General features: G+C 43.0%; 1 protein-coding gene across 3 annotated transcripts in view; it reads right to left on the minus strand.

Moving 5' to 3' along the window:
* The window catches only part of Smg6 (SMG6 nonsense mediated mRNA decay factor), a 240939-nt gene that overhangs the window by 111704 nt on the left and 113344 nt on the right, over nucleotides 1-15891 (minus strand). For all 3 annotated transcript variants that reach the window (XM_038325034.2, XM_038325037.2, XM_038325035.2), the window contains exon 13: nucleotides 5942-6143. In XM_038325034.2, coding sequence (XP_038180962.1) covers nucleotides 5942-6143 — 202 coding nt within the window. The remainder of the gene's footprint in view (nucleotides 1-5941; nucleotides 6144-15891) is intronic.

Here is a 15891-nt window from a genome sequence, read left to right on the forward strand (position 1 = left end):
ACAACTACTAAAGTGAGAAATTGTTACATTTTTTAAAGCTGATAATAATACATACATATATACATACATATAAAAGAATGCTATAATGGATTCAACGTATCTATTATTCAGATTCAACAAGAATATTTAGCTTCTCCATCCCATTTATATTCTCACCTACCTCCAGTCACCCAAATAATTTTGAGGTAAATCCTAGTATATATTAGAGATGTCTGGGTTTTTTGTTGTGAATTTATTTTTGTTGATTTGTTTTGTTTTTGAAACAAAGTATCACTCCATAGTCCAGGCTGGCCTTGATCTCTCAAACTTCTTGTCTAAGCCTTCTGAGTGCTCTGATTTACAGACATGTACCAGCACATATAGCAAAACATGGAGTTTGTTTCTATTTTTTGCAACAGGAGTTCATGTTGTCTAGGCTGGACCTGAACTTAGCATATAGCTCCTCCTTCCTCCCATTTCCCAAGCTACCATGCCAAATTCAGTACATAGGTTTTGAAATCTTAAAATAGGGTTTTATTTTTCAGTTCTTTACTAACTACTTGCTTTGGTTTGCAGAAGTTAGCTACATAACCTCTGCATTTAGGTGACTACCAGCCACCCACTGAATGTAAGATCAGTTTTGTTTTTCTCTGATGGTTGGTTCTAGATAGGTATCTCCCCTTCATCACTACCTTTCCCCTCCCCCTTCTTCTGGCTGACCTGGCACTTACAATGAGTCACAATGGCCATCTATACCTGAGCAATTTCTATTATGGATTGCTTATTTCAGACAGAATACTAATTCTTTAAGATATTCAGCACGCTGAAAAGATCAAGGGTGGGGCTGAAGAGATGGCTCGGTGCTCATGCTGGGTAGCTCACAACGGCCTCTGACTGCAGCTCCCAGGGATCACCTTCTGGCCTCCATAGTCACTTACACAACAGTGTCATCCACACACATACATAAATAAAATAAATCTAAAGAAGACCAAGGATGAAGCAAGCTTGAAAAGTTTATAAAGGCTATCCCTGCAACATATTCTGTAATATAAAAGATACAAGTCTTTCAGTAATGCATTCTGATAATTTGATTCAAAGTTTTAATTTTTGATTGATTTATTTTATTTTTATGTATATGAGTGTTTGCATGTATGTATATGCACCACTTGTGTGCCTGGTGCCCACAAAGGGCACTAGATCTCCTGGAATTAAGGATCTGGAGTTACTGATAGTTGTAAGACACCATGTAGGATCTGGGTCCATGCCCTCTGCAAGAGCAACAATGTTATTAACCACTGAGTCATCTTTCCTGCCCACAAAACTTGTATTTTCACCTACAATTCACAACTCAAAAAGACTATAAAGCTCCGTAAGACTTGCTTGGGAATGCTCACACCAAATCAGTGTTCATAAAGCAATGCAATCACAGGAATAATAACCTCTTAAGAAAACAGCAAGCATTACTTACAGGCTTCAATCAATTTATGTGGCCACTTAGATCTACATATACCACAAATGATCTCTGAAACTGGAATCTTTGCCTTATATGTTTGGAGAACCTACATTGTGTGGGCAGTTATGTGTTCAATAAGTTTCTGTTGATTGAGCATACAAGTTGGACCAAACATGACTAATCGCAAACATTAATGAAATCATTAATGTTGCTGCAACCAAGTCCTTCCTTGAGATACTTTACATTTCTTAGTAATAGTCACTAGAGAATGGAGAAAATGCCAATCAGACTGCTAAAAGGTCAGGAGTTCCTAAAGATTCTCTTTGACACATGACACATTCATATACATCTTCTACGTTGGCCATGGGGATGACCTATGATTCTTTATGATTCAGCATAATTCTTTATTCCTCCCTTGAGCCTCTGACCCCTCTTTTATAAATGCTTAGATAAGTTTATTGAGAAAAAATAATAGGGGAATCTAGTGCAGGACATAATATATGATAGAGGATTGATTTTTCCTTGCCATGGAAAACAATAAATTTGAGTTAAAGGAAAAAGGTAACATTTTTATACAGGAAGACTGCTTCAGTAGTGTGACAACTACAAGGAAGTGACAGAGCCACATATCCACCTGGTCCAAAGCATTTTCAGGTCAGGATAAGAGTGACTGCAAAGACCCCAAGGCTTGAGTGCTTGGCCTGCTTGAGGAACAGCAAGGATAACTAATATGCAAGGAGGACAGCAGGAGTTAAGGTCAGAGTATTAGCAGAGTGGAGGTACTGTCATATCAGAGAGGGTACTAGAGACCATTATTAAATTTTTGGTTTTTTACTTCAAGAAGTTATAATATTTGGAAGTAAAAATCAGTATGATCTCCTGACTTTATTTATTTATATTTTTTATTTTGGGAGTGGGGGGCTGTCACCAGAGATTAAGCCCAGGGCTTTGTGCACACTTTGAGACAGGGTCTCACTCAGTTATCCAGTCAGCCTCAAATTTTCTCTGTAGTCCAGGAAGGTCTTAAATTTGTAAACCCCCTGCCTCCACCTCCCACGTAGCTGGGATTACAGGCTTGCCCCACCAGGCTCAGCACTGATATTCTAAAAAGGTTACTGTAATTACTGTGTCAAGAAAAGGACTAGGAGCCAGAAGAACTAGTTAGAAGGTACTTCAATGAATAGAATAAAGGTGTGCAAAGAAATATGTAGTAGTATATTTAATTTTTAAAAATCCTCATACATTTTAAAGGTAAAGGAGATATTAATTACTAATCATTTAGATATTAAGGTCTGAGAAAAACAAGAGCCAAGAACTCTAAGATTCTGAAATGAGCAATCAAGTCAATGCAGCTGCTTATTTCAAGATGGAAAAGAATGAAGACAGACAAATTTAGGAGTGGGTAAGGTGAGATATAGAGATGCTGTTTCTGAAATACCTTCTCACAGTCTTGAAGTGAGTATGTACTGCCATCTGGGCAGCTTGCAATCCTTCCATAGGGTGAGGGTGCAAAGCTGACTGCATTCTTCTCCATCCAGGCCATAGATTTGTTATCTTAAAAACTATATCTGGGAGCACTGATGAGCTGATAAAAATTAGGCTAAGGAAGCCAAAAGCTGGCTAGGACTCCTCCCTTGTTCTCCACTAAATGGCAGCCAACTCCTAGAACAATCTTCTAGAATCAAGACTACTTAGTAATCAAAAAAGATGATTAGCATAAGAAAGACAGATGGACTGATTACTAGCAGGCACTAACACAAGCGATTGATACTTAGTTTCTCTTTTAACTCAACAGCTTCCTTAGAGGTGTAAACATTTCTTAGCTGTCTTCAGCCTCCATATATATTATATATATATATATATATATGTGTGTGTGTGTGTGTGTGTGTATACACACAGACATATATATTATTATAATATACACACACACACATATATATATATATATATTATTATTACCACTTCCTGAGACCGGACAAGCAGAGTAGAATTTTATCCTCTTTTTTCTGCAAAGACATAAAACAAGTATTGCTCTTGGGAAAGAAAGGTTCTCCCAAGAATCACTAATTATTAAGCAAATCCAAAGAGTGTGACTATTTTGTTTGTTTTTCAAGACTAGGTTTCTCTGTGTTGCTTTGGAGTGTCTCCTGGAACTCACTCTACAGACCAAGCTGGCCTCAAACTCACAGAAATCTGCCTGTTTCTGACTCCCAAGTGCTGGGGGATTAAAGGTATACACCACCACAGTCCGGCAATGAGTATGATTTTTTTAAAAGATTTATCTTCATTTTATGTGTTTAAATATTTTGCTGCATACATATCTGTGTATAGGTACCCACAGAAACCAGAGAGGACACTGAATCTCTTAGAATGGAGTTAGTGATGGTTGTAGTCCATCATGGTGTGCTGGGAATCAAATCTGGATCCTCTAGAAGAGCAGCAGGGACTCTTAACCACGAAACCACCTCTCTACCATGTTTTTTATTTTTATTTACTAATTTTCTTTTATTTTCAGTACTAAGGTTTGAACCCTGGGCCCTTGCAGAATCTAGACAAGTTTTCAACCTTTAAATTATACCCCTAGAACTTTTTTTTTTTTGAAATAGGGTCTCCTATTGTCCAGGCTGACTTAACTAGCTTATACAGCTGAGGATGTCCTTAAACTCCCACTACTCCTGCCTCTACTGATCAAGTAATCAAGGGATTACAATGGTTGCCATAGGGCAGCTGAATATGGATTTTTAAATATGTCCATGCCTAAAACCTTTCTCTACTTAAAAAGAAATTTAACTAGCTCAAATTTTGCTGTAAGGCATAAATTTACCGCTTAAACTAAAAATATTAGGTATATTCTCTTGGGTTGATAAAGATAAAGAAATCTTGGCAGTAAAAAATACTAAGTAATCATAAAAAATTATTCCATTTTTATTCCCAGCACCACATAATAATTTCCATGTAAGAATATATTAAATATTATGCAAAAAGGCAATAGTACATATAGGACTCCAAGGTTTTAAATTTTGCTCTATATTTATTTTTGTAGTGTTGAGGATCAAACCCAGGGTCTTATGCTTGGTAGACATCATCAATGCTGCTTAATTTTTAAAAGATTATGCATGTATAAATTATATTAGCACATAAATACAGTCACTTAGGCAGCACACATAATAAAATCTCTCATAGGTCCGGCATGGTGACACATGTCTTTATACCCAGCACTCAAAAGGCAGAGGCAGGAGGATCTATTTGGATTCTATGCCAGTCAGGGCTACATAATGAGACTCTATCAGTTCATATTTGGAATTCAGGTTTTACTTTCTACCCTGGTGTGGGAGACAGAACTCAGACTTTCAGCATGTTAGGCAAGGTACTGCATCCTGGAGTTATCCCCTCAACCCCGGAAGTCAGTTTTCTGACTTAAAAACAAAACCCTACTTCTATGTCTATTATGTATTTCATCTTGATCAGAAGACTTCCTCCTCCTTTGTGTGGTGGTGACACATACCTTGGGAGATTTAGAGAGGATGATTACAAGTTTAAGGCCAGCCACTGCTACACAGCCATTTTGAGGCCTGCCTGGGTTATATGAGACCCTTCCTCAAAAAACCAAAAGCTAAAAATAGACATTCATCAAAAAAAAAAAAAAAAAAAAAAAAAAAAAAAGACTTCCTCCTGAGAAGCCATTCCCCAAAGGCCTCTGCCCTCGGGAGAACAACGTCACAGACTCTGTGAAGAGTCAGCATGAATGCCTTAGTACAGGGGACACTGACACTCCTCAGCAGACAGACTGCCCTACTCTCCACCTGGCTGCAAGACCCCCTGTAAAACTAGAATTTCCATAATCCCCACCAGGGTGACAGGGAATGGCCTTTGTTTTCTATAAACAGACATGAAAAAAGTCAGGTTAAAACAGTCTTTAGAGGAAGGGAAATAGAAACCAGGCAGTGGGGAATGCTTCATATTCCTAAAAGCTTTTTTTGTAAGTTAACACATGGTGTCTGCTTCTCTCTAGTCACCTATTTATCACTCTCCTCCGTAGAGAAGGGAAAAAGCCCTGGCTGCTTTCCTGGTGCAGATTTTGTGGCTGGGGAGGAGGGAGGGCGCTTTAAGCGTGATGCGAACCATTCGGAGCTGAGCGAGAGCACTGCCAACACAAGCTGCACTGTTTAAACAAGGGAGGAAATGATCGTATACACAACATGCCAGTGAGCGCTCTCTCTCTCTCTCTCTCTCTCTCTCTCTCTCTCTCACTCTCATTCTCTCTCACCCCCATCCCTCTCCCCCCTTCTCTCTCTCTCACACACACATACACAAAGGAAGTCGAGAGAGATTTTTTTTTTGGGGACACAGAGCTGGATGTCAGCGGCTAAAAGGTCGATATTTTCCCTTAACACCCTTCTCAATGACTTAATCATGTTCCGTTTGCACAAAAAAACTTCCCAAGAATAAAAAAGTCTGGAGAATTAAGAGAATGGGTAAATGGGGAGGGATGTTTGGCCTGAGGCTGACCTTATCCGAGGTTTTCTCCACGTAGCAGGGGTCCTGAGGGGCAGCCAGCAAGGGGACAAAGCCAGAGAGGAGCCGATCCTCTTCCAGGGTAAGAAGGGTGAGGTCGTCATCCGGGTCCTTGTACAGTGGCACCTCAGACTGATTCACTGCAGTCAGTATGTTACAGAAGTCAGCCAGTGTTGACCACACATCCACAGCCACCCTGAGAGAAACAAGATGAGAAAAGAAGAGCAGCTCTAAAGATATCAGTGGAAGTGTTCTTAGTGCTTTGAGAACAGAAAGGTACTTGCAAACAAAGCTGTAAGGCTGGAAGCTGCCAAGAAATACAATCAAAAATGCACTATGAAGCTATGCCCATATGAGCCATCTGGGGTGTATTGCTCGATGTAAACCTGAAATTGATTAAGGGAGTTTTAATCCTAACCAGAGAAGAGGAAAAAGAATTCTGAGAATCAGTTGTCTAATGCAGGTCCTGTCACTTTTCCAGAAAGTGTGCTGAGACACTAACTCAAACACTCTAGATACCCAGTGCCTAAGGCAGCTCCCAGAAGTCCCTGCTCCTGCATAGTCAAGTAAATGCCATGGAGACAGAAACATCTCTCCTTTAGTCATAGCCACACCAGGAGCAGTCACACTGTAGTTACATGGGTTTCCTTCTTAGAAATACTTTATAAATTTATTCCCAATATGTAAGCAGTAAAATGAATACATATCCAAGAATCCCCCCTCCCTCTCCCCCCCCCCCCCCCGTCCTGCCAAGATCTGTCCAGTAAGGAATAGCCTCTTGCTTATGTCAATGCTATCTTGGCTGCCCCAGGCCTTCTTCATTCTCTCACTGTACATTAGGCACAGGATGACTAACCATCCGGGGACCATCCCAGTTTTAGCACTAAATTTATCATATTCCACAAGTCCCCTAACCTGACACAAACCAGGATGGTTGATCACCCCAGTCCCACATGACTGACCAGGTTCTAATTGAACCTGAGAATAAACACTCAAAATATAAAATCTATCCCTCTCCACTAAAGCTCCAAGGTAAAATTGACTTTCTCTTCCAGAAAAGCTTCTAACCCAGGAGAGTAGACTAGGAGGACCCTATAGATGATAAGGTACGAGATATTAGGAAAGTTATAACAAACAACCCCCCGAAATTCTACAGGAGAGATGAAGTACAAAGAGGTAATATGCTAAGAAGCTCTAAGTGTCACCCTGAAATCTCCAAGGGTTTCTGTCCATGAGCTAACCTGGTAGGGAGGGGTCTCAGACTTAAACCATTCATTCTCCGCCCCCAGATGCCAGGAAAACACTAGGGGACAATGTGGACTACAGAGAGGTCTGAGGGACTCTCTCACTGGCTCCAGGTGGAAGGAGGCCGAACTAGTTTATTCACTGTAAGCACCACACTAAGAAAAGGCAATGAAATGAAACATCTTGTTTTCAAGAGCGTCCTGGGAACCAGGCGGAACACAGTCCCATTAATCACACAACGGCACATAATCAACACACGTGTACTGCAGAAGTAACTCACTTCCCAGGCTTTGCCCAGGAAAAAGAAAACGTTTGGGAAGACTCATCGGAGGGACCAGAGTTTTCTTAAGCCCCTCTGCACAGACACCAGCAAGCAGACTCATTCACAAAGCTCCATCTTTTGGCTCAGCTGAGTTTGGCTGTCAGAAATGTTTAAATATGGAAAAAAATAAACAGTTGCAACACGTTTCTGTGCAGAAATCTGCCTGGGCTCCTCTGTGATGTAATGGGAAACACGGTACTCAGGCTACCAGCTGTAGAATAAACAGAACTTTGAGGGTTAAAAGGAACTGAACTTTCCACGACCCCATCTGCAGAGAAGAAAATAATAAGAGGAATGATGCACTGCCCCACAGCTCTGATAGTTTATCCTCCGGTCCGGCTGCAGAGACAAGCACCGGATGTGATAGGGCTGCTCAGGGCTGCCTCTGAGGTTAGCGCTGCCCATGGGAGACACACAGAAAGGCTCTTCCAGTTCCCTGCTTCTTCCCCCAGTGCCCTGCTGGCCACTTAAGCCCACTGCCTGAGTCTGATCCCACAGCTTGGTGAGCTTTGGCCAACAGGCACTGCGCGGCTGCAGAGCAGCAATTTGGAAAATAAACAGGAAAAACGCCAGTGAGAAGGAAGAAGGTGAAAAGTCTCCCATCTGAATTCTTGGCTTTGAGGCCCTGGTTGGTGCTATACAGGTCAAGGCTGCTTGAGGACATAGTTAGGGGTAGGGGTGTGGGCAGCAGTATCCCCAGCCAGAGAGAGGAGGCAGAATATCACCCACAGTTTCCTCAGTGGGAGGCCCCACATCCCTCTCATCCTCCCACCCTTACCATCTTGGATCCAAGAAGAAGAAATATGTGGTACCATGTGGTTCTCATTACCATGCTCTCCTGTCCCCTAAGGCTCAGATAAACCAAAACTGACTCCTCCCAGAGACTGCTGGCCACTACTAGGGACCCCTGCCCACATCTATCTTTTGCCCATTACCACCCACCTTGTGCCAAAATCTTATGACACACTGCAGTGATAAGGTGGATGAGAGTTCTTACCCTGTTGATTTTGTAAGACAGCAGCTGGTGCCAAAAGACATAGGAAGTGCCCTGAGTTCCCAAAGTCAGAAATATAAATAAAAGTGTTGCAAGGGTCAAGTTAGACTGATCAGAATTAAGGGGATATACAAAAATACTTCAATGTAAAGTCAATCCTGCAGTCGGTTTAACCTGACGTTGTTAGTACCCATGGGCCAACCTATGACAGAGGTGTGGGAAACAGGGAGAATCAGCAAATTAACAAAAACTAAAGCAGAGTTCCAAAAGCCCAGGCGAAATTCCTGATCTAAAAATTTAATCCCTGTAGTGTAGTCTCTGGAAGCTTACTTCAACTGTGCCACTGGGCTGAGGTCAGTTCCACAGCTGAACAGTTTCCTGTCAAAGTAGAAGGGGAATATCTTGTTTTTTTTTTTCCCCTTGTTTCTTCCTTATCCCAATAAGATGTGTCATCTAGTCTTCAACTCACAGCAGCCCTTGGACTCCAAGGTGAGTCAGGCTGGTGGAAGAGCACAAAATCAAATGCTTATGGTTATGGAAAGCTTGAAGACGCTTGAGAATACTGTGGGGTTCAGTCAAGCCTCTGTCACCTATTCCTATTCAGATTTTTTCTTGAGAAGGGGACTGGAGAATTACAGGTGGGCAGGAGGGTGGGAAGATGGGTATTTAGTTCAGGCTGGCTTGTACCTCACGATGTAGCCCTGACTGGCTTCAAAGCCTCAGTGATTCTGCTGCTGGGATCATAGGTATATATTCCTATGCTTGGCTCAGGCAAATCCTTGTGGGTTGTTGTGGTTGAACTTGTATTTTGGGGCTGCACCATAGTCCACAAAATCCACTAAAGTTAGGGTACACTCTTCCTCAAGCAGACACAAATCAGCCAGAGAATATGAAACTGTGTTCAATAAACCCATTTATGGCTCCCAGAATGGTGGCAAGGGAAGTCTCTCAGCAGCTGGGGTGCGATTAGTGTGCAGGGATCAGCAGTTGCAGGGTTACCCACTGGCCCAACCTCACAGAACACACCACACACCAGGAAAGCAGACCCCTGGCTAGAGTCTGAATGCCAGATCCAAGCCTGGGACAGACCAGCAATGACTAGTTAGAAGTATGCACTCAGTACCAAGGTTCACTACAGACATGCATTCACTTACTCCACCAGCAAGGGAAAAAAATAAGAGTTAATTTACTTTTTATTGCCTCAGAATTCCAAGGTTTAATGTAGCTGTCAGTTTGAGTGCAGTGCAGCTGCTGGCCGATACAATGCAGCCCAGGCCAGCCCAGGTGACTGGGGAAACACATTTCACAGAAATGAACCAACGCACACTCTTGGCTGGTTGTTTGGAGGATATTGACTTGGGGAATCAGATTAACCCTTCAAGCTGGGGTTAGTTCTGCAAATAGCATTAGAAAAGCTCTTCGGTCCAGGAAACTAAGAAGCTTTCTCTCAGGTAGGCCCATAGTTTTTTATGTTTCTAAAGTTCTCTCACAACTATACTCCCTGTAAGACTGAGGTGTGGAACATGTGCGGCATGGTATTTCATAGCTATCATCTCCTTGCCTGAAGCTCAGGAGGAGAGACAGCTCTGGTATCTGCCAGGGAAAAGTGTCAGGTAAGACTGTTCCTAGAGGTCTGACAGGCAGGACTAAGGCAGGGTGACAGGTTGGAACAGTCTGGTCAAGGCTCTGTCTTTCTGGAAAGACCAAGGAAGACTAAGCACTCACAGAGTTCTTCATATTTTTACTGGGGGGAAAAGGCTGACTGGTGATTAATATCAAGTACAATGACCCCATGTTACAAGTCTGCAGGGGCCTGTGGAGGTGGCCATTTCCTGTGTAATACCAGCTTGTTTAAACACTAACATTCAAACTCCACAGCTGCAGAACAAACCCGGAAAGAGTTGAGTGAGAAGAAGCCCTGCATTGTGTTTCAGAGCTATGGAAGATCAGAGAAGTAGTACAGATGGGAAACAAGTTGGGTTTTGGGTTCCTTGGGTAAAGAGATCTGGAAATAGCCAAGATAGTAAAGAAAGTAGATACAAGGAAGTGGAAAGCCCATTTAGTATACACTCATTGAGAAAAACAAAAAAACTATCAAGCAAATGCTCGGAAATGTGTATTATCTGCTTTAAAAAAATGTATTTTTGGGTTTGGGAGCACAACTCACTGGAGTAACAGACAACCTGCAGCCCTGGTTGCCCTGGAACACTTCTCACTCAACTGCAGAAAATGGCTTGTGTGAGCAGCTTGTGGCAGAGATGGATGTTAAGAAGTCTAACAAGTCTAGCGGCATTAAAAGAATAGTATTTGAGCTTAAATGTTAGTAAGTTCTGTCAAAAGTCTGTTTGCAACAGGATGAGCATATGGTCCTGGAACCTCAGTGCTAGGAACTGCAGTAGGCTCTATGATAGGATGGAGAGGTAGCTACCTCATTGAGATACAGGGACCACAAAATTTGGGTTTTAGATGCTGTTTAGAGATCACTATTCCAGAAAGACAGGCAGCAAGATACCATGCTCCACTGGGCGGCAGTGGCGCAAACCTTTAATCCTAGCACTGAGGAGGCAGAGGTAGGCGGATCTTTCTGAGTTTGAGGCCAGCCTGATCTACAGCATGAGTTCTAGGACATCCATAGCTGTTAGACAGAGACACCTTGTCTCAAAAAAACCAAACCAAACCAAAACAAACACCAATCATGTTTCACGAACACGAGATGTCTACTAGGTAAGCATTAGAAACAAAAAAACTAGTTGTAGACTATCCCTTCATCAATCCCAGTTCATAAAAAAAGAAGTCAACTGGGTAAGTACCCATACCCAGCCCTAAATTAGTTCTGTCTAGCAGAGCTGTACTGCAACAACGGGATAAGCTTCTCCTAGGCAGTGAAGTTAGAGCTCTACAGTCAGTAAAAGGTCACTGTAACCTCATCCTAGGACTTCTCATGTACCCAAATGTCTCTCCTATTGTCACATCCCCAAACTCTATCTAGGTCATAGCCTTATTTGATTTAAGTTCTCTCAAGTCATACTCTTATGTATAGCCCCTGTCACATCACTATGGTGTGTTAAACCCATCAGCACTGGGTTTGGGAAAAAGCAGCCCCTAGGGGATTCTGACATCTCCATGGCCTGAGTAGAACCCTTGGCGGCCTCCCTGGTGTGGATTCTCACGGTTCCTGCCTCTTCAAGCTTTTAGCTGTAACCACTCCAACACGTCTTCTTAGTTTAGCATACACTGGACCCAAATAACCTTAGCCCAGTGCTGGAAAGTCTCTCCCTGGGGTCAGCTGCTGTGCCCTGCTAGGGGCAGACTAAAGCCTTAGACCAACACCCCTTCCTCTCACAAAGAGTCCTGTGGGAGGAGAGGGGAAAAGACAGAGGCTCCTGCCATGGGAGAGATCATGTGTGCCCTATACTCAGCACTTGGAGGAAGAGGAACCCCTTGGTGCCAGGCTGCAGTGCTGACGCCTCAAACTGGAGCCAGGGAGACTGGGTGGGGAGCCAGGGTAGCAAAGGGGCTTCCCACAGTCACCAGCACTTCCTTCAGGGAAGTGCTGATGGACTATTACTTAGTGACCTCCTAAAATGCTCTTTGTGAAGACGTATTAGGCGTCCTTGAAAGGCTGCCGATTAGATTTGGGATTAGTTCTCATTCAAAGCTGCCTATGAGGGTACGTGAACTAGCTAGCTGCTTCTTTAACTCAAGAATTTCTATCTCATCTACAAAGCTAACATATGTGAGCTCCTTGAGGACACGCCCCCTTTTCTCTCTGATGATGGAGCCTCAGAGGGCTCCCTAGGAGTATTTTCAAGTATGCTCTGCAGACTGCATAGGACAAGCAATGGAAAAGCAACAAGTCCAGGAATTTCTAGATTTTTTTTCTAAACAGTACTCCAATCCAACAGTGTGATAAATGCATCCGAGCTACAATTAGGAAGATATATAGCGTCAGAATGCGAAGGTCTGGGCAGCCTGGTGAAACGCGGGCTCTCCAGAGCCCCAGCTATGTTTCCCATTATGTAACCCTGGTCATGGGCAGACAGCCAGACTCCAAATGAAAAAGAGACTCTGGCTTGGCACTGGTTCTATTTTCCTATCCTCATTCGGGGTCAGCACAGTGTCATACAGCTGCAGAGAAAGCTCTGGGGATTAAACCTGGGAAAGCCTCCAAGACCAGGACCTGGGTTCAAGTACCAGCTGAAAGCAATAAACCAACTGCCACAGCTGGGCTAGGTTTGGATGTTCTCAAAGTCCCCTGACTCTTTCACTTACTGAGAACTAGAGATCAAGATGAGGGAAGATTTGGCTTCAGCAGAAACTGTGAAATGAGGTAGGTTGTCCCACTGCCCTGGCTCTGCCCAAGGTCCTGGGATACAAGCAGTTCCTATGTCTAGGTTCATGGAAGACTGCTGCTCAGCTTCTCTTCCCTCAGCTGACATTAACACCTTTCCTCATGGTCACTTGGTGAAGTAGAAAGCAATTGCCTGCCTTTCCTGGCTCAAGAAAGCCCTGGTGGTAGAAGAACTAAGAAACTATACTAGTTGACAGACAAGTAGGTGGTCCCTTCAAACACTGTAGTCTGTTCTAAAATGACCAAATCCCTCTATACTACCTTTTACAATGGCCAAGGAAGTCACTTGCCACAACCTACTACAATGCTCCTGCACCAAAAATTTCCTGGGATATGAAGCCATTCTATTACACCTTCTAATAGGTCCTTACCTACATGCTAACTCCAGACCTACCAAATGCCACTTGGGGAAGTCACCTGCCAACATTCTCTTATCAGTTCCTCAAGACAAGTGAGATTTTGTTGCTAAGTGTTCCATATGTGCCTGCCTAGGAACAGGAGATCTGACCAGGGAGAAGAGGAACACAGGCAAAAAGAAGAGAACCCAAAGGACTAATATTGAGCTTTGGAATCCACCAGGACAGTGTAAGGTTGTATGCTATGAATATCTAACCATATAAGGACAGAGGACAACAAATGGAAGGGATGAAGAAAGGGTCCCACAGGTCAGAGGGATCATCTGGGAATAGATTTCCTAGAGGAAATCTATACTATCTGGTCACCTTATCTTAAAATCAGAGAAATCTGTCTTTTCAGAGAAAAAACACAGGCAAGGACCAGCGAAAGCAGGCAAAGGAGGCTGAAGTAAATGGAAGTCATTTCCTTCTTACTCCATGGAAAGCATTCTTAAACCTTTCAAAAAGAAGATCAGCAAGAACAAATTTTTCAGTGTCATGGGTGTTATCGTTCTGACCTCTGGAGAACTATCTAGGGTATGTCATTCCTTATGGCTTCAAAAGCAAAAGAAGACTTCATAAAAGCCATGGCTGGTGACTCACACCTGTAATACCAGTACACCGAGATTGAGGCAGAAGGATTACCATAAACCTGAAGCCAGCCTGGACTACATAGTGAGTTTCGGGTTAGCCTGGGCTATAAAGCAAAACCTTGTCACAAAAATCAGATAGATCAAATGAAGAAAAGAGAGAGAAAAGAGTGTCCATAGAGGTTGAATGAGTACAAGACACAAGTCTGAAAGGCACAAAGCCACCAAAGTTTGCCAGTGACCTCAAACATGGTAACTATTGCGAGTATGCAGGTAGCCATTTAACAGGGAAATCTAGAAAAGAAGTAAAATTCTTAATCCATCTTTCTAATTCTCAGATCTTAAGGCTAGAAAATGGAACCACCCTCCAAGTTAGTCAGACCAGGTTTGCTCTGCTGAACTTAGTCCTTACGTGACTGTACCTTGGGGTCAGGCCCAAGGACAGCAACTGCAGCTAGACACTTAAACTTGCATTCCAGAGACAGTCAGCTGCTGATACTGATTGTGTGTGTGTGTGGGGGGGGGGATAAGAGGAGAAAGAACACAAGAACAAGGGGACCTAATTCCTGACCACACCAACATTTCTACTGCCTAGATTCACAAGAGTGAATGTTCATAGCCACAAAACTTATTTACTGGGAAGTCACATCCAATATAGTAGTGTGTCATATTCTTTTTTTTTTTTTTTAAATAAATGAAGCAAATAGGATTCACGTGTCCCAACCCCTTCTAGTTCTACTGGAGATGGATATAGTCTGGACCATATGTCCAGCTGCAGATTGAGCCCTTGTCCAAAGATGGGCAGCAGCACACAGAACTGGCAATGGACCATTTGCTCCAACATCCAAAGGGAAAACAAGCTCAGCAACTCTAGCAAATGAAACACAGCACTTCCTGAATAAGCATCACATTTCCAAAGCCAAACAAAAGCCAAAGGTAGAGAGGGATGAGAGAAGGATAAAGGAAGAAGTACTACAGACGAATTAACAAATCTGATGGCCCAGGACATGGGTGGATCATAGCTAAGGGATCTGTGGATGTGGGATGAGGTGACCCAGAAAGACTCAAGCTCCAGGGACAGATGGTCTGCTTCCTTGTCTCTGACAGAAGAAAAGACTACTCAGTGGCCTAGATACTTAGAAAGTTGTGTCTTTTCCTAGCTATTTTTTCCCAAATTGCAAATTGCCTAGTCCACATTACAGATTAATAGCCTAAAAATTTGAGAGTGTACATGCTAACTCTTCAGGGATCACTGCTGGGAAATAGCTGCCCCTGGCCATCAGGTATGTTAGTTCTTTTGTGTGGCTCCAGCTGCCCAACTCAGGGTTCAACCCTGCTCATGAGACTTCAGTCTGGAACACACTTTGGAATCCTAGGAGGGCTCACAGGAAGCAAGTAACTGTCCACACAGTTACAAAGCTAGAGCTAGGAAGGGACCAGGAAAAGCAGGAGTAACAGTTCAGGGATGCCTCATGGGGTGAGGTGCAAGGAATCAATTTGGAAGAAAATTAGGTGAAGAGTCAAGACTACACAGCCCACACAGAAAGTTCAGTGACCACTGACCAGAAATCTCTATTGAAGCCTTCCCTCTGTGGGTCACCTATGAGTCTAGGAGATATATATGCTGGGCAGGCAATCCTGAGAAACTCTCCTCTTTATTTCCTAGCAGCAGGCAAGGTGTCCATACTCCACCCTCTAGTGTTTCCTTCTCTCAAAGAGCCCAGGGCATGAATGATGAGGTACTATGTACACATGCCTGTTCCAAAACACATAATCACACAGTTACAAAGCCCCCAGAGCCTAAAGCAGCTTTACACAGGCAAACAAAAAAGGCAAGTTGGAACAAGCTGGGACAAGCAGAGATAGACAGGAAGACAGAAGCAAATCCTCATACAACAATTCCTCCTCCAATAGAAACATTCATATTAGCACACAAAGACAATCAAATTGACAAATATATCATACCTATGTATAAATACGGACAAGGGCAGGAGTTTTCCAGAACATACTGAGGTGTTGGAAAGACGATGGCTCAGTGGTTAAGAAC

Source organism: Arvicola amphibius, chromosome 4 (genome assembly GCF_903992535.2).
Source record: "Arvicola amphibius chromosome 4, mArvAmp1.2, whole genome shotgun sequence".
In the NCBI taxonomy this organism is placed as follows: Eukaryota; Metazoa; Chordata; class Mammalia; order Rodentia; family Cricetidae; genus Arvicola; species Arvicola amphibius.